Raw genomic sequence first — 22683 nt, 5'->3', positions numbered from 1 at the left:
GTAAAGCCACTTAAAACCCACTAAGAGGAACATACTAGTGCAGCCTTTCCCAGTCTGGTTCTTTTCTCCAGATGTGTTGAACTATAAAACCCATCACTCCCAGCCATTATGTTGGCCATGACTGTAGTCCAACACATCTGGAGAGAACCAGGTTGGGAAAGGCTGTATGAGTGCATATACACAGGGGAAGTTTTTCATAATGCTGTCATGCAACACTGTCAGTATGTAGAGGAATAGGGAGAATGCACACCATACAGACAACAGGAAAATGATAAATGATTCCAACTGCTAAACTAGAATATAAGGACCCTGAAACAGAATGGAGAAGCAACAGCATCCTGCTAAAAGTCACGATGTATAGGAAGCAAATGGTACTGTAGTACCTTCGTTGTGACCATGTACGTGATGTAAGTCTCCATTGTACAGACATGTTTTTTTGGATCATCAACAGTGACAAAGAGGTCTCTCATCTCCCCATCTAAATCATCATCCAGCTGCAGTCTGTTAAGAAGCGAGGAGGAAGAGGCTGGACTTGAAGTGTCTACAGGAGTACCATTGGGCAAACTGAGATCCTGGACAAAGCAAAAAGGGGGGAGGGGGGAGGGAAGGAAGGAAGGAAAAAAGATTCAGTTACTGAGTTTTAAAAACACCATCCAAACAAGCTGACTAGCTCAGAGGAACAAAACCCAATTAATTTTGCTGAACCCGGATGCATGACTCATAATACTTAGCATTTATATAGTTCAGTCTTCCCCATCTGGTGTCCTCCAGATGCTTTGGGCTACAGCCCCTAGCACTACTGACCACTGGCAATGCTGGCTGGAGCTGATGGGAAATAGGAGTCCAAAACATCTGGACAGTACCAAGTTGGGGGAAAGGCCAATAAATCTTCAGGTGTTAGAGTTTCATGTACACAGCCTTGTTGTAATCCAAGGGCGGGCAACTTCTGGCCCTCCAGATTTTTTGGCCTAAAACTCCCATGATCCCTCACCATTGGCTATGCTGGCTAGGGCTGATGGGAATTTTGATGTCAGCAAAAACATCTGGAGGGCCACAAGTTGCCCACCCCTATTGTAATCCTTACACTGACTCTGTAAAGTAGACCAGTATTATGTTCATAATAGCTGGTGGACTGAAGACAAGGAACAGCAGCTTACCTAAAGCCACCTAACAAGTTCATGTCAGACAAGACTCAAACTAGCCTCTTCCTGTTCTGAACATCTATAGTGCAGCAGTTCCTGTTGATACAGTCCAGTTTTTCCTTGTGCCCATGTACTTTCACTCCGTTTCTAAAACCGGATTTCCACTCCAGCCAGAGCATTTGTCTGGATTTTCATTCTGCCATAAACAGACATTAACCTTTGGGATACAGAATCTTTCACTAAGTCTTGTTGCAGTATCTGCTGCTAGCCGTCCTTAAATCCACAGACTTCACATACGTCTTTCAAACTCTATTGGTAAAATAAGACACTAGCTTTGAGAGAGCACTTCAGAACTCCCTGCTCAGAACAGACGGCTGATTTGCTAACCACAAATGCTTTAGACATGCGGAATATATGAAAAATAGAAAGACTAACAACAGAGTATTCAAAAAATGTATTTAAGCTAAACGTTTTGGCATCCGCCCTCATCAGCAGCTGAGTTTAGCTTAAATACATTTTTGAAAACTCTGTTGCTAGTCTTTCTATCTTTCTTATATATTTTACATTAAGGCTGACTGCATCCACAGTGGATCCAGAGACTCCTTGTTTTTGCTGTTGTGCTGCTTTCACCAACCTCTCCCCCACACACACGCATGCACACAGGCACACCCCATACACAGGCATTCTCTCTCAACTATGCTAAATGGGTATGCCAAATTTTTCACATATAGAGGTGCCACTGCAAGACGTTAAACCACGGAGTCTCCCGTCTGTGCTAGTTATCCCTTGCCTTCAGGAAGGATCACAGATGCAAACCTTTCAAGTCCCCAATAGAATTACTCTATAGGATTAAGTCCATAATAGGATTAAGTCCAGTTATAACAACCTTTTCCAACTTTATAACAATCCAATTATGATGAAGAGCGGTACAAATGTGTTATAAACGTTAATTTTATTTAGAAGTTAACGTATTTCACAGTCTAAAAACTTAAAACTTTTCACCAGAGCCAGATGGCATTGGGTTTAATCATTTTCTCCCTTTACAAAGAAGGTAAAGTACCACCATTAAGCTTAAACCAAGCAGCTGACAAGATATCCTCTGGTTTACACAGGAGGCAGCCCAGCTATATAGGAAGGACTAGCTGCCCTATTTCAGGTGTTGCATGGATATTGTTTCTAGAGTCACAGAAGTGTATTATTATTCTCAGTGTACGAAAACTGGGAGTGAGTCCAGAAGAACACATGGGTGTAAAAAACAAGCAAGATTGAGGAGAAAGGACAGCATCCTTGGAATAGATGGAGAACACAGATCACAAATGCCTCAAGAGGCCTGTTTTGTATTATACTTGCTGCCCTATTTATTTATTTATTTATTTATTTCTATACCGCCCAATAGCCGAAGCTCTCTGGGCGGTTCACAAAAACTAAAACCAAACAACACACAATAAAACAATTTAAAATATACAGAACATTAAAACCACAATATAACAATACACATTGTTACACATGACACAATATTTTCTACACATCATCACAATATTTTCTATATAGCTGACTGCAGTACTCACACGTCTGCTGAAACGTATAATGAAGGTACACCTCAAAAGTTCTCTAAGTGCAAGTTAAGTGGCAAATGTATGAATTCTCTGGGATATCCACACCAGTTCTAGGGCTGTAATCTTAAACACACTGGAGAGAAAGCCCCACTGAACACAGAACACAGAAGGACTTGCAAGTAAAACATGGTTGGGATTGTAGTGAGAAGCTTAGTTCTCACAGGAAGCGGATGTGGGGGTAAACCTATTTCTGGAGTGCCCTCCTGAGACTGCAGATGTGGGAACACATGACAATGTTCCTCCACATAAAAAAAAGTTCCTATATATGGCAAAGTGGCCCAAGGAGAGTGGGTTTCTTCCAGCATTTCTTCCAGTATGCCAGTTTGCAAGGATTGGGTTTTTTGTTTTTGATATGGAGGAACTTTCAGTCATTTGAGGATCTGTCTGAAGTGTTTCCTTCCAGAAACAGGTTTAACACTCCTCATTACATCTGCTGCCTGTGAGGCCTAAGACTCCCAGCACAGGCAGACTGGGGGTTCCTAGTGTCACCCTGCCATAGTTTAGTCATTTTTTCAAACTTGACATCAGAGATGCTTAAGGACCCCCAGTGGAAAGAAGAGAAACAAATGCAGCTGCCTGTAATTCACTGAAATTTACTTGCAAGCAGGGCGTACTGAAGCCAACAGTCCAAACTCCTAGTGCCCATGAGAGAGATTTTTCAACACACAAGCTCCATCAGTGCCCCGTCAGCTCCACCTCTGAAAGACTGCCTTCACCCATGCCAATCTTCCCATGGTCTTGGAGGCCCTTCTCATATGCCCACCACCAGCAGGCTAATCTACTGTCCAACAGCTCTTACAGTTTTGGCTAAACATTAGGAGAAACACCCTAATAGCCTGCCTTGGAATGGTAGGTTCTCCTTCACCATAGGTATTTAAGCACAGGCAGGACTGAAGATCCTGCATTGAGCAGAGGAGTTGCTCTAGATCAGACAGGGGCAGAAAGTAGATCTCCAGATGTTTTGGCCTTCAACTCCCAGCATTCCTGACCATTGGCCATGCTGACAGGGACTTCTAGGAGTTGAAATCCAAAACAACTGGAGATTTACCTTCTGCCCACCCAGCTCTGGATGACCACCAAGATCCTTCCCAACTCTATGGTTTTAAGTTCCCATAGCCACTGAGTGACTGAGCCCAAGGCAAGAGTTCAGTGCATCAACAATTTCAGTGGCATCAGTTGAATGGCATATGAAAATGTCTCAAATTCCTTCCAAGAAAGAACCTCCAGGGGCATGTGGAAAGCTTGATTTTGTTGTGCCATTTTGCAAGCTTGTAGCATGCAAGATTCAACATTAGGCCACTGAAGGGCCTTGGCCAAAGGGAAGGACTGTAGCTTTAAGGGAAGGACTGTACCTCAATGGTAGAATCTATGCTTTGCATGCAGAAGGTCCCAGGTTCAATCCCTGGCATCTCCAGGTAGGACTAGGAAATTCCCCTGTGTGAAACCCTGGAGAACCACTGCCAGTCAGCGTAGACAATACTGGATGGACCCATGACCTGACTCGATATAAGGCAGCTTCCTCTGTTCCTATGATATCACTGCAAGTTAATAGGTAAATATTGATAAGACTATTCCTTTTTAAGCAAAAGTATAAAGGTGGAAAGAAAATGGGTAAAAATGAGTAGTCACCATTCCTTTTGTGGAATTAGACACCTCCTTCATCACGTTATATGTGGGGGTGACAAAAGACAGAAGATCTTCAACTCCTACAGGGTATTATGATTTTAGCCACAAATGGCTTAACATCCAATAATCCAGAACAACTGCATAGCAACATTTTAAAATTATGTGAACATCGTTTTCTAACTAACCCAAGCATAAGGTAAAAGGTAAAGGTGTCCTTAACCAGTTGTGTCCGAATATAGGGGGTGGTGCTCATCTCCATTTCTAAGCCGAAGAGCCAGCACTGTCCGAAGACGCTTCCGTGGTCAAGTGGCCGGCATGACTGGACACCGAGGTGCACGGAACGCTGTTACCTTTCCCGCTGAAGTGGTACCTATTTATCTACTTGCAATTTCTTGCTTTCGAACTGCTAGGTTGGCAGGAGCTGGGACTGAAGACGGGAGCTCACTCCGTCGCGCGGCACTCGGGTCTCGAACTGCTGTCCTGCCGACCTTCCAGTCTGCAGTTCAGCGCCTTAACCACTAAGCCACTGTGACCCAAGCATACTACAAAACAAATAGTGTATGTGATGTGCAGTCACTCAGCAAAACAGAAATGCTACTGAAGCTAGGAGTTCATTAAGCAAGGCTGTCCAAATTCAGATCAGGCCAAGAAGCCTCACCAGGTTACTATGTATTCTTGAGACAAAAAAAGCTAAACAATAAGCCACAAGATAAACTTTGAGGATGGGAGAAGCTTGTCACCCATCTATTTATAGTCTGTGTTCTAGTTGTTTTACTGCCCCCATTAAGGTGTGTGTTTTTCTTGACCATAAACTATCCTTCACTAGGTTTTCTAGCAAGAGCAGAGAGGCCTGAATTGCCTTTATTCTTAAAGCTGACTAATCACAAGATCAGGAGCCGCAGACTGCCAGGCAAACAGACAGGCAGTCTAGATCAGACTGCCAGGTGTATCATGTGTTTGTTTCATTTTGTAAACTTCAAAAAAATCTCCTAGGCAAACTTTGAATTTCATTTGTCAGACCTCACTGAAAATCTGACAAATCAAAGTGCACAGGTAAAATTTAAACAGGATTGCAAGAGACTGCACTGTATTGCCTGAAGTGAAAGTTAAATACAGAAGCATTCAGCTTTGCATAGGATGGCACTTAACTAGTGCTTTATATGTGCATCTGTAGCTTCAGGATGGGGAGGGAGGGGGAGGCTGCCAAACAAACGAACAAAAAAACATAAATAAGTGTTATGTGCAAACTCCCTAATAGTCCCAGTCCCAATTCAACCCCTAATTGGCACTTCCATGGTCACTACTGAAACAGCCAGTGTCAGCCAAACAGGACCTGTCATGGCCTTGCAATCCAAATGCAGCTTTTCAATCTGTTACCAGAAGCTCAGAGCTGTATATCACTCAGCTCTTTTCCTTTGCTCCATGCAAGGTCCAGCATCCACCCTGACAAAAGAACAGGGGAACAGATTCCTTGCATTCCTGCCAACCATGACTTACAATGTCCGCCTAGAACTGCCACAGCTGCTGTTGACCAGGGGCATCCCTGAGCATGCACTGTGCTGGAGATTCAAGCTCATGCCCTAGCACCTCTTAGATGTACAACCTGCAGATGTTGTTAGAATCCCGCTCCCATCTTCCCTGGCCGCTGGCCAGGCTGGCTGAGGCTGACAGAAACTGAAGTCCAACAACACCTAGAGGGCGACAGGCTGCCCACCTGCCTTAGACCAACTTGCATTAGGCTGGAACTACAATTTATTTATTTATTAAATTTATTAATTTATTAAATTTATTAATTTATTAAATTTATTAATCGCCACTCTGGGCGATGTACAGAGTGTATAATAAAACAGTTTAAAACAATAAAATTCTACAGTAAAAACATCGTATTTCTAAAAATACCCTAACCCACCCCAAATGCCTGCCTGAACAACCACATTTTTAATGCACGGTGGAAGCTCATTAAAGAGGGGGCATGGTGGAGTTCCCTAGGAGGGAGTTCCACAGAGTGGGGGCCACCACAGAGAAGGCCCTCTCCCTCGTCCCCACCAGTCAAGCTGTCCTGGCTGATGGGACAGAGAGAAGGCCATCCGAGGCTGATCTTGTTAAGCGGCCTGTCTGGTGTTGCTGCAGGCGCTCCTTGAGATAGGCTGGGCCAGAACCATATAGGGTTTTAAAGGTCAAAACCAAGACCTTGAATTTGGCCCCGAAATCAACTGGTAACCAGTGCAACTCCTTCAGCAACTACAAGTTACATTAAACCAGGGGGTGGCATTGGTTATGCTGGTTAAGGATGGCTGTAGGCCAAAACATCTGGTGGAGCACAAGTTGCCCACCCCTGCATTAAACTCATAGCTAAGGAGGACACCTGTTTAATGCCCTCCCCAACATGTCTAGGGCAGCTTACCCATGTCCTGATGTCATGGCACTGCAGGGTGAGTGGAGAAATGCCACACTGCTCTGACATCAGCCTATGTCAGTCATCACAGATCAGCCATCCCCCACCTGTTGCCCTGGAGTTGGAGTCCAGTACATGTGGAGAGCATCGAGTTGGGATGGCTGTTCTAGATATTACAGAGAAAGAAATGGGAGCCAGACACACAGCTGCCCTCTTCAGCACCAGCAGTGTATTTGACATTGAATGAAGCTCCAGCTTTGGAGCCAGAGGAATAAGCAAGCAGTCTTCACTGCAATTGCACAAGCAATCGAGCCAAGATTTATTCTGGCTGCTGAATTTGAAACTCATTCAATTCAAAACATCCCCCAATTCCACACAACCTCTTTGAAAACGAATCCCCCAAATGACTGGAATTTGTCAGCTTCTGCAGATGCAATGCTCCCAATGCTAATTTAGCACATTCTGTGGGAGTGTAGAACTGCCCCCCGCTCCATCTTGGCCAGGTTCTGTATTTAGACACCTCACCTTAGCCACAGCCAGTGGTGTAGCAGTAAAGTCAGAAGTGCAGGTGCTCATCATAACAGACCCCCATAGCCATAGCTAAACACCCAAGCAGAGTCCAAAAATTCAGGCCACTGTGTTGATCTATATCAACAAGCCAGTTCTAGTCATTTTCATCTCCACCAGGAGCAGATCTTGTGTAAAACGAATGGGTCTTAATTGCCCATCCAAGACCAGGGCACCCCAAAATACTTGGTATTACAAGAGGGAACAATAAACTGTTGCTGGGGAAATTCATTCACCACCACCACCACCCCGCTACTGTGAGGATTGCAGCTAAACTCAGAGAGAACAGGGGATGCTGGAGAGGGTGGCAGATGACATCAGCATCCCTGCTAATCTGAAAACGCATCGGTGCTGCATCCCTGCAAGCCCTGGTTCCACTACACCACTGGCCATAAGCCATAAACTAACACTATTATTATTATTATTTTTACATCAACTGACTCTTGGATCTCCTTGTAGAATTGGGGCACTTTCCAAGTAACAAACAGCATAAATATCTTGAGTTGCATTAGGCGTGGAAAAGGATGATTCCTCATGTTTGAAAAGATAAACGCATACCAACAATTTACTCCTGGCTCTCACAAAGGATAGAATTATGCTAAAAGACAAGTTGTTTACAGAAAACGAGGCAAGATAAAGAGATGTATGAAAGTATTTGTTATTGGTACACGCGGTATTTTGGCAACAGCAACTGGAAGAAGTCAAACTAGCCTTCATGTTTGTTATTCTCTCTTATTTCTCTTTTGTAAATATCCTGAGAATTTATGAGAAAGGATTGTATATCTAACAAACTGCATTTTTTATTGCCACTTTGCAAATAAGGCCACAATGGTTTCTATCCCACAAGGCTTTATATATATCACATACATAATCCCACCTAGTTGCCAAGTCATTTGAGACCGAACAATGGCCTGTGAGGAAAAACCAAAACATTGTTTTATTTTCTTAAGCTTCTCTACCCCTATTAAGAAACCTGTGTAATTCTCAACCTTGTATTGTACATGCACATTCCATTTTATCTTCTTTAAAAAAAAAAAGTCAATCAAAAATAACAAGATGCAGTGTGATGGCAGGTGGAAAGACATAGCAAGGAGAGAGTAGGAAAAAATATTTGGCAGGAAACTGGGAAAGGTTAGCCAGCAATGCAATATCCATCTCTTCCCACCCCCAATCTTCACACGTGAGAACGAAAAACTCAATCCAGCATAATTTAAAATGATATTGATATTGAATATCCAGATACTGCAATTCCAACATGGATCATATAGACACTATATCCTTACACACACACACACACACACACACACACACACACAAACACACACAGTGAACGCATTCTCCAAATGCTAATTTTTATATAGCCAGAACACCATCCAGACACAAGAGGGAATTATCTGCAGGCTTGGCAGAATTGGAAGGTTTGCAGAACTACAATCCTTGGGATTCTGCCAAACCTACAAACCTAAAGGTGGTGGTTGGGGGAGGGACCCAGAGACAGCCAAGTAAGGACTGAGCATGCTTGGCAACCATTGAATCCTAATGGTCTGTTTTGGAGGGGGAAACAGTAAGCTGGAGTGGGGGGGGGAATGGAATGGAGTATTCTGCAAAAGGGCATGGTTGGCACCATGCACAAGAGCACTTCACACCGCTACACTATTGCAGATCCCACTTCTATTTCAGAAGCCTTATCTAGACCTGCAGAATGTCGAGTGCCTCTGATAAACGAGGAACTCCTCTCGGCACCAGCTGAATGCTAACATTTGTTGGGTGTGTGCGTAGAAGGAAAAAAGAGCAGTTGCGTTTGCCAATTTGGCTGGAACACCTCAAGCTACTTTCACAAATTGTCTCCCACATTATTTTATGCATGCCACATGAAAAACAGACTAGTTTGCCTGTTCAACACCTCTGAAGGCTCCTCCCTATTTGCAAGAAAAGCTGGAGGCTTAAAGGCCTATGAACACAGGAAGAAAAAGGAGCCAGTAGCTGGGCTTTATGCTTGGATTACTTCTTACAATCTCCAGCAGCTAATCTTCCCTGCTTCTTCCAGCGATCAGGGAAGATTAGCAGAGGGAGATAACCAGCAGAAGGACAGAGTCCTGACTTCAAACCCTCCAGCTTTCTACAAATGTAGGAAGGGAATTCCACCTTCAGAACAGACAGAGAGAAGCTGTTTCTCATATGCCAACTGCAATGCATAGCACTGCAGGAAGAAACATACATTACATGAGAGACCACCATCTATGAGTTTTGGCCAGCATTATGCCAACTTCTCACTGCTGTCAACCTGCTGCTGAATACACATATAGTTTGCATCTGCAGTGCCAAGTTTAGGCAACAGATCCACTTGTTTCACATCTAAATTAAGTAGAGAATAGGCACAAATAGTGCCAAAAGATTAGAAATTGTTGCCTGGTTTCTGTTACATCATGCATTAAAAAAAACACTTGGTGCCACATGCTACAAAATGACTATCAGCTTCTTCCTTCCCCGCTACATATTTACTGCAACTTGCACTTGCCCCCTGCCTTTTCTGGCTCATGTGTAGGATTTAACAGCTGTTGACTTGCTAAATTACGCACGTTATCACAGAGGTTGGCAGATTTGGCCCATCTCTCCAAACATTGCAAATGCAAAGTTGCCCTGAAGTCTATTAATAGAAAGAGGATTGTGCTGCAGTGCTAAATTCTTGCAACTTTACATATAATCCTGTGTTGGCAGGCTTGACGTTTATTTAATACCAGGCAGAGGCTACCATCATACTGTTTGGAATATTGTATTAGACAGTAAGAAGCACATCAGTCACAGATAGGTGGTTTTCTTTATGAGAAATGCTCCTATTCCAGTATTTAACCTAAGGCAGTGTGCTGGTCTTTGCTATTTTAAAAATGTAAGCTTGGATGGCAGCTCCGTCTCAGAGGAATTCTTCCTCCTGCAAAGTTCAATAAATTCACTGGCCTGCTCACCAAGAGCAAGCACCCCTGGAGAGTGCCTGGGCACTTCTAGGACAAGCCCAGCTCCCGGGATGGGAGAGAAGCCACCCCTTCTTCCCTCCATAGAGAAGGAAAGGAGAGGTAGTTCCCCCCACCTTTCTGCAAAAACCCAGCATATGAAAGAGAGGCAGGGCTTTTGCAGAAAGCATCAGTGGTGCCTTGCTGCTATCTCCTGAAAAAGCACAACGGGAAATGGGAAGTCGTTCCTCCTTTCTTACATTAAGGGTTTGCAGAAGGAAAAAGGGTGGTCTCTCCCCCTTCCCACTGGGCTTTTTCCTGGAGGTAGCAGCAGACAACCCGGTGCCCTCTAGATGTTGCTGAACTACAACTCCTATAATCCCTTACTATGGGCCATGCTGGCTGGGCCTGATGGGGGTTGTGGTCCAAAATATCTAGAGGGCACCAGGTTGCCTACCCCTGCATTAGAGAATGTTAATGCATACACCATCGTGGAAACACCTTCCAAGCACCAGATTTCTACTAAGAGCATCTTTAAGAAACTTTTATATTTCCCTCTTAACAGCAAGAATGCATATCCACTGCTAAAACATAAGAGCCATCCTTTTAGATCAGACCAAGGCTCCATCTGATCCAATACCCTGTTTCTGACAACAGACAGAAAGATCCCCTGAGGAGTTCCCAAGCAGATTGTGAAAGCAACAACCCTCCCCAATTCGTCCCTGGTATTTACTGGGGTAAGAAGTAAACTGCCTCTGAATACGCTCCATTTCGATGTCCCAACCAATAGGAAATAGCCTGTAAGAGACCTATTTCTGTAGTTGTTTTTATTATAGCTGACAAAGCTAATGGTCATCACTACATCTTGGGAACACTGAATTGCATAAGTTAATTTTGTGAGTGTAAGAGAAGGCATTTCTGCCCTGACTTGCCATCAATCATTTTTCACCTTATGACCTCAAGTTCTAGTGATCTGAAAGAGTTAAAAACAGTTTTTGCCCTAATACACAATTAGAAATTAAACTCCACTGCAATCAGTAGAACTTCTAAACCAAGTATCAGGGGACCAAGGTGTAAAATCAAGATGCTTTATTGAAACAAGATGCACAAATTGAAGAAGGGGGGATCCTTAAAGCAATTCCCTAACATTGTTTAAGCTCCTTCAAGATTTTGTTTAAGATCCTTCGCGATTTTTTTTTAACAAAGCTCTCACATGACCATTTTAATTCTAAAATGTTTAGCAAAGAGTCAAAGACGCTGCTGACTTTAAAAAGCATGCTAAACTGAAGATACTAGATAAGCCAAAGATCAGTATCATCTCATGCCCTGAAGAATACATTTTTTGAAATTATTTTAAACAATGATGTTGTAAGAGCATACCCAGTGGGAACAATAAGAAAAAATATGATTGAGGAAGAGCATGGACAGTGCCCAGATAAATTTATAGGAGTCAAGCCAGCAGTCCTCAAGAACACTAGCTGATGAACCCCCACTTCAGATGTTCAAAGACAGAAGAGTGAAAGGGCAGCACAGTTGGTCCTACCCTATACACCAGCCTTTTCCAAGTTGGCGCATGCCAGATGTTTTGGACTAGTTCCAATCATCCTTGGCCACTAACCATGCTGGCTGGGGATGGTGGGAGTTGTTGCCCAACACATCTGGAGGGCAACAGGTTGGGGAAGGCTGCTATAATGTTTGCCGATGTCCTGGCACAATCCTTATGCTTGTAGGCCCTCTGCACATGATCAGGGGCCCTGATCACACATATAGAACCTAGGCTGCCACATACAAACACACACGTTTCCCTCATTTGAAACTTGCTTGCTTGTTGAGCATAAAGATTCATTTGGCTGCTTCAGCATTCAAGCCAAACACTTGAAAAACCCTTGACAGAGTTGTTATTTTTGTGTGTGTTGGGCTGCTTGAGTATTTAAGCCTAACTCTACCCTGCCTCCTCAACTGCCCCACCCTGTCTGCCAGCTGCCCTGCCTCCCAGGAAAAAAAAGGCCTTACTATGGGGAAGGCAGGTGGCAGAAGAGAAGGGAAGTAGCTCTGTGCATCCCAGGAAGAAAAGCCCCATTCGGCCTCTCCTTGGCCTGTTGCCCAGTACGTATTTATCAATTTGTTATTGCTAGGGTTTCACCCTTAAAAGCAGCCTAAAAATAATTTTAAATAAATAAATAACATTAAGTGGAAGGTGGAACATTGGGAGGCCACTTTAATTGAAATACCCTGCAGTTCCAAGGAGTGTGCCCTGGTGATTGTTCTGGTAAGAGACATAATTATTTCACTAACTCGCTATTTGGATAAGAAAGATGTGTGCCTCCCAGTTTTAATCCAGGAAAAACCTCTGTGTGCTCACTGAGTTGGGGAAATATGGCTGTGTGTGAACAGATCCTATAAGATGCCCAGATGCCTTGCTCCACATTCCCAGAACACACAACGAATTAAGTTGCTGCTCCTGCCCTTTCAAATAACCCATCACCTGCATACTCCTCTAACCTAATCCCAGTCTCTCTCTACTCTTTTCTCAACATTTGTTGCCAATTCTCTCTGAGCTATTTCAAGAGCAACCCCGGGGCAATTCTTTCCAGCAAACAGACAACACTACATAGATCGGCACATTACAGTCTTGACTCAGCACACCCACTTGTTGCAACAGCCAATGTTACACATGCTTGCATTCTGTGCCTGCCTTTCATTTTAAAACTTAATTTTAAACTCTCTAATAAAATACCTCGGCTAGACATTTAGTATTAGATAACGACAGTTTCAGGTTTGCTACAAGAAGTTCAGCTGTTGCAATTATACTAAAAGAGGTTATCTGCAAGTCTGGATTAATTATTTCTGTGGTAGCAGTTCCTCTGCTCTGCACAACGTTCCTTAAAGACATGCTCTGAACACTGACACATTCACCAGATGACCATTCCAAAATTGCAGTAATGAACAGATGCAGCTGCTTATGGAAAGGTGTGACAGAACTGCTATCCAGATTGCTAGAGCACAACTATGAAGACAGATGCCACAGGCATACACTCAGGGAAGTAAAAGGAAGTGGGGGTGATCAGGTGAAGACAGCATGCAAGGAAAGCTCAGCTTACCACACTGAACAGCTTTCACAGAAATTGAAATTGAAAGGTCTAAGGGCCATATCTAACCCAACTCCCTAGGCTTGGGGCATTCACACACACCCTTTTTCACATCAGACCTCCAGGCCATCCCAAAATATTAGAACTCTCAGTGGCGCTCAGAAATCTCTAAGATTTGAGAGCCAGTGTGGCGTAACTATAGCCAGTGAGGTGTGGTGGTTAAAGTATTGGACTGGAACTTGGGAGATCTGGGTTCTAGTCCCCAATTGGCCATGAAGCTCACTGGGTAACTTCTGGCCCGTCACTGACTCTCAGACTAAACTACCTCACAGGGTTGTTGTGAAAATAAAATGGAGAGAAGGATTATGCAAGTTGTCTAGGGTTCCTTGCAAGAAAAAAGGTGGGATATAAATATAACAAATAAATAAATAAAAAGGTTCATGGATAGCAATGACCCCTGCAAGCAAAAAGCATTCAAGGTTGGGAGAAGAGCAGGACATTTCCCCATAATAAAAGATGTGCTCACCAGTGGCAAGCAATCCAGCACACATTGATGGGTGCCTGGATGGAAGAGACCTCTGCCCGAGACCACTGAGAACTGCTGTCAGTCAGGGTAGACAGTACTGAGCTGGATGGACTAAGGGTCTCATTAAGTATGCCCCCCATCCAGAAAGGGGAAGGAGTAGCAAAGGCATGACACAGAAAGGAAGAGCCATTAGTTAATATGGGGCAACACATGACAAACGAGGGTAGATTTAAAAGGAGGAGGAGAAGGAGGAGGACAGATGGCCCCAAATGTGCAGATTTTACTTCTGAATCCTAATATGCCTAGGAGCTTGTGGGGAAAGCACAAGTCACATGGTTTTCTTTTTTCCCAACTCCTCTGTGAGATATGATCAGCAGAATGGCTGTCACTAGCCTATTAAGCTTCATGATTCAGAACAGATTTATACATCACCTTTGCAGTCTGCAAATAACTCTCCTGTGGCTGACTCCCATGAGGAAACAGTCATTTAGAGAAGTTTGTGCCACATGGGTAGTTGGGGTGATGCCAGTACTTTCTATACTAGCGACCCCACCTTTCATCAGGTCTGCTGATGCCAGCAAGAGAGATACCCATCCAAGACGTATCTATACATTACCATATATGGCATGGGAGCAGTTCTGCCGCATGCAACTACACCACAAAAAACTCAAGTATTCATATCTCCCAATGCGGGATTTGAATGGGATTTTGCCACATCCACATACCATTGACTGCACTGTAATTCCCTACAGTAGGTTCAGGAATAAGCTGATGACTTGTGTCAAACCAAGCTTACTTGTGTCCATTTCCCTCTTCCCAATTTAGGCACCCAGAAGTTATCCATAATCCTTAATTTCAGGAGAGACAAGAATTATGGCTTACATAAACCTGTGTAATGACTGTGGTACATAATACCACCATCCTGAAGCATCTTTCAAAATCCTTCTTCCAAAGGAGCCACAAGTTTTTCCTATATTAAAAATTAAATCATGCAACCACTTCAGTACTCAAAGAGGTCCCTTTTTGTGTAACTTGCCCAGCAGTTTCATTTTACAGGCATGGAAAATCTTTAAGACATCCCTGCAGCTTTAAAAATTATAGATCATTCTCTGGACTATATCCAGCCAGTCTGCAGTTAATCAACTTTATCCTCTTGAGCCAATATCAATACAGAGAAAACTACCATAATATTTTACAGGGACAGAGAAATAATTCAGGCTGATAAAAGCTAAGCAGTTAGCCACAACAGCACATGAAATATGCTCCAAAGTCTATGGTACCCTCACATCAGGACAACTGGGTTTGGCCTGTGGTAGATGCAATAGAATCCTTGGATCACTGTTTATGAAAATGCCCACTGTAGTGAGAGATCAAGTGGGAGTAGATAGTCTTTTTTCAAAAGTAAAATTCCAGCCTGTATAAAAGAAAACATTTTTATTATTATTTGGCAGTGTGCTTATTCAATTACATATAACATGATCATTTTTGTTTATTAGACTAGTAATGTTACAGCCAGCTTTCTGAAACAGTTTCTTGTCAAAACAAGTTTGAGGGTGTCTGAAGACTCATGTAAAGTATAATGCTTTGATAGTTTTTTTTATCAATTATGTTGCCAAGGTAAAATGTAAGTCACCAATAAAGTGCACTTGAACTATTACTCCCAACACACACGAGTCATCACAACAGGAGTGGGAGACTTAAGCTCCGAAAACCCATGCACCAGAAAAGTAACATACCCACTTTTTGCAAGGAAATGGATACTTAGCAAAGCAAAGGTGGGGGAGAAGACCCCAAATACTGTATTATACATACTCGTGTCTTGCAATGTCTGTGAAATCCTGGGGATGCATGGTTAGTTACCACAAGTCTAATGCTAAACCAGATACTGGAGCTGTTGGTGTCTTCTCCTCAAGGCATAAGTTCTTTTCAAAGTTGTCCCCATGTAATAAGTGAATAGAGGGAAAGCAGGACTGTGTGCACTGCCCCTCCAATACAGTGCACCCTGCCAGCCGCACCCACCACCCACACACATGTTCAACACAACACTGGGGTCAGCAGGGAGAGTCCTGCTCCCCTTCCACATACTTGGTATAAATGTGGAGGTGGCTTATGAGAGCCTATGAGTATAAATCCTACTGAGGATTTATAATTTTGATTGATTGATTGATTGATTGATTGTATTTATACCCCGCCTTTTTTCCTCTTGCAAGGAACCCAAGGCGGCTTACATTCTCCTCCTCCTCTTCGTTTTATCCTCACAACAACAACCCTGTGCGGTGGGTTGGGCTGAGAGTGTGTGACTGGCCCAAAGTCACCCAGTGAGCTTCCATGGCCGAGTGGGGACTAGAACCCGGATCTCCCAGCTCCTAGTCCAACACTTTTGCCACTAATTTGTGCATTAGATCATTCAACGGGTTTCACAGCCACTTTCTCAGTACACTTTAGAACAATCCTGTATGGTAGGTCAGTCAACGTATCCCCTCATTACAGAGAGACTCTTATTACAGACAGAGAGACTAAGGCTGTGAGTGTGGCTTCCCTAAGGGCAGCTTATGTGTTTGTGGCAAATACAAATTTGAACTGGGAACTGCTAGTTCCAACCTCAGTTGGGAAAGGCCACTCTGCTACGCTGGCTATTAAGTAAGAACAAACATAATTTAGCCAACACAAAGGTAGTACAACACCATTGTTATCTCTGCCATCTTTCGTACATGTCAAGGTACTCTAGAATAATGCTTCCCTCCGACAATTTGAGACAGCCAACCATTTGCTAACTTCTTTAGGAGTCACTGGGGTATGGTCTCTCATACATAGATTCCTTCAAGCCAGGTAGTTTTGCTTTGTATGGCATCATTATTATGTGATCTCTTGGGGAGAAATTACACATTTTAACATGCCTGCATGTAACATTAGCCTAATGGCCACTTCACCACAAAAACATCCTCAAGAGGAGGTCAGTTTCCAAGACAAAAACAACCAGGGTAGTGATGCCTTACTTAATCCTATCTCCTAGAACTCCCACCAACTACCTTTACCCTCCATGTTTCACAGTAGAGAAGCAGCCACTGGGTTAATCTTATCGTATATTTTGGGCCTTCATTAAGATTAGAGCAAAGACACCAATCTAGCCCTTTGTCTTTAAGGGTGCAATCCTATGCATGTTTAGACAGAAAAAAAGTTGCACAACTCCCAGCATTCCCCAGCCAGCTTGAGGAATGCTGGGAGTTGTAGGACTTTTTTCTGTCTAAACATGCATAGGATTGCACCCTAAATCTACATCTTAAGAAAAACAGGTGGCATTAAGTAATGAGATTCTCCTAGCAACAGCCACACACTTCAGGGAGATGTTAGACACTGTAAATTTCAGATATTTCCTTATTGGAGAGGACGCAACTGGATTATAAGGAGAAGGCCTGACAGACTAATGACACCTCTTCTAGTCTACAGTTTTGCTACCTGTGCTCAGCTCTAATGTAAAGGATGGTTTTAAACATTTGGAAGTACCCTTTTCAATTCAGGTGCTTAGAATTCTGTGTCCCTGCTACAAAGGGCAGAAAACATTTCCCTGAAAGATCTGAAGTCCCAAGAAGTTTTTCTCATCACAGCTTCAGTAGCAAAGTCACCAAAGTTTGGGTGGGGTGGAAGAGAGAGAAAACAGAGGTGGCAAGACCTTCATAGCTTTCCCTTCCTATCATTTCAAGAAAACACGCTGCAGTATTTCAAGGGACGCCGCAAGCAATGAGATGGCTCATGGGCATTGCTCACCAAATGCTGATAGCAGAAGACATGCTCTTCAGACTAATGCATAGCAATGGTAGCCTCCGAAGACAAGGAGAACATCAAGGCTCCACCATCCAGATGCATAGCAGGACGAAGTTGATGATTATTAGTCAGAAACTGGATACCTTCAAGGATCACTCACAGCCATATACCAGCCAAGTAGAGAGAAATCAGACTGCAAAAGGTGAGCCTCCTTCTGCTGCTACACAATATAAGCATTCTTGGAACACCAACCTCTCTAAGCAGAACAGGTATGGAATCCCAAGTTCCAAAGTATGCCAAGGCCACAGAGACCAAAAACCACTTACGCTAGTTCTGATTCTTAGTAGGTAAACACCACAAACACAGACCTCAGCAGCAGCAAAGTAAGGAGCATTGCTCCTCTGTGAAGCCCCACTGCCCCCAAGTATTTTGAAGAGAGGCAACAGCACCAGGTCCAAAACTAGGTATCCCAGAAAAAGGCCCTGAATAGACCTTTTTGGGTAGTTGCTTATGTGAGGGCAACTGCCGTCCTAGATTCACCCTTGCTAAGCTACTAGATTTCTTTCAAACAGCCAGGATTTCAGGATACTTCTAGACTGGGGAGAGCAGCACTTAATTGAACTAGGGTTCAGTTCAAAGATCTATTTCAATATCAAAACTCACTCATGCAAAAGTGACGTTAGCAGACTTCTGAGCATGTGCAAAACGTATTTTCCTTCATAAGCACAGCCTACATACACACACACACACACACACACACACACCAAGGGGCTTCTGGTCAGTCTTCAGCCCAAGCCCCTCCCCCAATTCAACCATCTGAGATTACTCTTCTGTTATTCCTTGTCTCAGGACTTTTGAGAACAGAGGGGAACTTCTAGTATGCCCCTATAAGCGTGGGGCTGGTGCATTCTTCTCATGCCAATTAGCCCTGGAAGCTCTAGATCAGGGGTGGACAACTTGTAGGTCAAAACATCTGGAGGGCCACAACTCCCATCAGCCCTAGCCAGCACAGTCAGTAGCGAGGGATGACGGGGGTTGTGTCCCTCCAGATGTTTTAGCCTACAGGTTGCCAAGCCCTGCTCTATTATATTACCATTATTGTTAAATAGATTTATGTACAGCTTACCATATTCAACAAAAACATATCTACATCACAAGGAAACAGCTAACACAGTTCCTTCTCTCCTAACACAGAAAGGAGCCACATCAGCAACTCTTCCCATTTGATCTAGAACCCTGTTACCTCAGTGGCAAGGGAAGCCGCAGCTCCCACACCACTAAGACCATGTTGGAAGGAACAAACTGTGGACCCTAAGTTGTGGCTAAAGGAACAAACACGGCTTGAAGCAATGACATTTAAGCTATATTCCTAGGACTGTGCAGGGATTTCAACGGCGACAGTCACACAAGGTTCCCTTGGAAGGCAAGTCACTGTGGAAAGGGATCCCTGAGGGTAGGAATCCATTGGCTTACTGCAAAAGAGACAAGGCAGCAATGAGAAATCCAATACTCCTGTCATCACACAGCTAAGGTGTAAGGAATGGAAACCTATTGTTTGTTCACACACCTGGTGTACATGATGGATACCGCATGGAAAGCTAATTACATGATGTTGTGTCATGTGGGACTGCAGCTTGTGTAAAGCTCCTGGTACTTAATTACTACACTCTCCCTGCCTGCAGCTGTCAACCACGGCAGAGCTAAAGAGTTTTGAATTCGTGCTCGACACACAGCTGAGCATTCACACAAGTTTGGATGGATCCCCTCCAATTTGTTTTGCAATGCCCCCTCCAAGTTCTAAAAAGGTAAAAAAAAAAAAATGTATCCCTTGCTTGGTTCACTTGTTGCACCCACAAGTGCTACGACCATACTTACCAAACAAACCCCTGAAACACTGCCCCCCACACACACACAACCTCTCTCAACACCACCACCTGAAAAATTTTGTGCTGCTTTTCTGTCAGCCTTATTTAAGCTTTCTGGACTAGATTGTATTTTGAATTTATTATATTATGCCTGGCTCAATTTTAAATTGGTGGTTTGTTAATGATATTGCAGTTTCCATGATTTGTTATATGGGAAATTCCATTCCATTTTATTACTATAAGCTGCTTTGGGAAGACTTGAAAGGTGGCTTAGAAACATTTGTAAATAAACTAATAACTACTCTATGGCACAGGGCCATTTTCACCTACTATTCCTGGGTGAGCACAGCAGCCAGCTGCAGTGCTCAGATAATGGAGGTTGGCAACCATATGAGGCACCACCTGAAGTGAGGGACTCAGAAGACATGGGAAGCTAAGGGAGAAAATGAGAGAGACAGAGAGAGAGAGAGAGAGAGAGAGAGAGAACTGAGCAAGGTGCAAGGCTGTTCCTCCACTCCTACCGTTATGCCTCTATTCACTTTGACATCAATATTATACAACTCAAGCTACACGCTTACCACAAAAGAGTGGTTAACTTGCCTCTACCCAGATATAAGATCCTGACGATGTCTCAAATTACAGTATCTGTGCCTTATATTTAGGACACATACCTAAAGTCAGCTACCTCGAAGCTAGGATGAGAACTAGGTTAACAACTAAAGAATGTGTTATTCTCCGCAACCTAGAGCCCTCCAGATGTATTATTATTTCTTTCATTTCATTTCTATACCGCCCAATAGATGAAGCTCTCTGGGCAATTCACAAACATTACAAGCTACAAATACAAGATAATAAAAACATAATATAAAGTCTTTAACATACAAAATATAAAACAATTTAAACAGCTAAGACAGTGACAATGAGATCCTGGACCTGATAAAACCAGCAGACATAAACACCCCATCATATGCCATGAAATGCCTGGGAGTAAAGGACAGTTTTAACCCAGCACCAAAAAAAATTACAGCATCAGTGCCAGCCAGGCCTCAGTGGGAAGATCATCCGTCAGGGGGCCACCACTGAGAAGGCCCTCTCCCTTGTCACCTTCCAAGTCTCCCTTGGAGGAAGCACACAGAGGAAGGCATCAGATGTTGATCATTCTGGACAGGTTCATGTCAAGAGAGCCGCTCTGTCAAGTATTGTGGTTTTGAGCCATGTAAGGCTTTATAGGCTGGCACCTTCATGCTCTGAAAGACTGAAACACAGTGGCAGCCAATGCAAGCGGACCAGAATTAGTGTTATATCCTCAGCCCTTCCAGTCCCTGTTATTAATCTGGCTGCCAGTTTTGCCATGTTGGACTCAACTTCCATCATTTCCAAGAATGATGGGAGTTGCAGTCCAACAGATCTGGAGGACACCAGTTGGGAAAGGCTGGCCTAGGTGATCTACCATTTGAGCTCCAAATCCAGCTTCCTGGACTGATGCAGGCCATTTGCCACTGGCTAGAGCATTCCAATGTGCCAGCAAAGATTATTATTAGTGCCACTGCTCATTTCTACCTCTTCAAATCTCCTAGGGCAGGCAGAAGTTCACTGAACTACAGCTTGCCTGTGGAGCAAGGCCAGAAAAAAGATACTGCCCCAGAACCTTTCTCAACAAAGAAGCGCTTATGACAGCAATACTGGATTATTCTTTTTTAAAGATTCTTATTGCAAGCTAAGCCTCACAAGGGCTTGCCTTAAGAGGCAGGACAGAAAGAACTTAAATAAATGAAGTGAGCCCATATATATCGCCCTTAAAGTCACACGCACATGCCAATTCACACAAGCTGGTGTGTAGGGAAAGAGCCTGGCACTGATCCAGAGATTGCCTCGCCATGCTCGCTGCTTACAATACACAGTCTGCATTTATGCTCCCGCTGCAAGCCTGCCAGCTGACAAGAACTCTGCACAAGTGTCCTCAATGCACGTAAACAGTCATCTTATGATCCTTTCCATCGCCCTAATCAGAAAAAGTGGCACTTTAGAAAGCCAGCAAAAACAACAAACAAAAATATAACAAAAATGACAAAAATTTACCAGAAAATGACAAAAATAACCAATAAATGACGAATTAACAAAAGAAATTAGCAACAATTGACAAAAAGATCCCCGGCTCCGGGGAACTCGCAGTTTAAATGGGACAAAGAGGAGACGGCAAGGGGGAAGGGATCAGTACTCGGAAGGGGCGTCCTCCCCCGCCAACAGGGATTCCGGACAGCTCACCCTCTTGGCTCAGGGGGCAAGTAATGAACCTTCAAGGGCTTGCCTGCGTCTTGCCCCCGCGCCTCCTTCGCTTCGCATGCCCACGAAGCCGAGCGGGCCCGGGGGCGCTCAGTCGGGCCCCCTCCAGGCACACTCGAGAGGCTCGCTACGCCAGAGGCCAGCCCAGCCCCACCAGGAAGCGGCCAGGGAAACTCAGCCCAGTTCTCAAGCCCGCCGCAGCCGCCTCCCCCGCTCCCCACTCGCCGGCCCCGGAGCGAGGGCTGCTTGCCGCCGCCGCCGCCGCTACCTTCTCGGTGAGGCTGCGCGGCAGCTGCAAGTCCGGGCTGGGCGTCAGCTCGGCGCCCACCTCCTCGCTGCTGCAGGCGGCCAGCGGGTGCGGCATGTCCCGCAGAGACTTGGGCCCGGAGGAAGGCAGCGCCTTGGGCGTCCCCGCCCCGCCGCCCCCGGCCCCGGCCGCAGACATGGCGGGAGGCGGAGCAGCGGGCGAGGAGCCCCGGCCGAAGCAGACGGCGGCTCGCGGCAGCCCCCGCGGTCGCCTCCCGCGGGCAGAGGCCGCCGCGCGCGCCCGGGCAGCTCCGTCTGCCAGCAGCAGCGCCGCCGCGCCCGGGGAGGGGCCTCGGCGGCCTCCTTCGCAGGGCCAAGAGGCGCGACCGCCCGCCTCGCCCAGGCAGCGGCCTCCCCTCGCCCCTTCGCGCGCCCGCGACGCGCGGAAGGCGCAACGCAGCGGCGGCCGCGAGCAATTTCCCCCGGAGAGACTCGGCGCCGGGGCTCCGCCCCTCTGGCTGGGAGCGGGCGGCCCCAGGCGGAGGGAGCGGCCGCCCTCGCCGCCGCCCTCGCCCGCACCCGCTGCGCTTGCCGGGGCTCGCCCTCCGTGCTTGTACC

At 44.9% G+C, this 22683-nt stretch overlaps 1 protein-coding gene across 3 annotated transcripts in view; it reads right to left on the bottom strand.

The window, feature by feature from the left end:
* Positions 1 to 22406, bottom strand: part of SNX30 (sorting nexin family member 30) — a 40751-nt gene extending 18345 nt beyond the window's left edge. Inside the window, exons 1-2 of one of the 3 annotated variants that reach the window (XM_084834718.1) lie at positions 22088 to 22406; positions 384 to 572 (exon numbers count right to left, since the gene is read on the bottom strand). In XM_084834718.1, the coding sequence (XP_084690844.1) occupies positions 384 to 572; positions 22088 to 22264 (366 nt within the window). In that variant the 5' untranslated portion in view covers positions 22265 to 22406. Of the gene's footprint in view, positions 1 to 383; positions 573 to 4110; positions 4297 to 22087 lie in introns of those variants that run through there. The other 2 variants (XM_084834719.1, XM_084834720.1) reach the window with 2 other exon arrangements.
* Between the last annotated feature and the right edge of the window lie 277 nt (positions 22407 to 22683).

The sequence above is a fragment of the Heloderma suspectum genome, chromosome 2, assembly GCF_057233095.1.
Source record: "Heloderma suspectum isolate Gila_16-S chromosome 2, 16-S_ref, whole genome shotgun sequence".
Classification (NCBI taxonomy): Eukaryota; Metazoa; Chordata; class Lepidosauria; order Squamata; family Helodermatidae; genus Heloderma; species Heloderma suspectum.
This window is presented reverse-complemented; position numbering and strand designations above follow the sequence as displayed.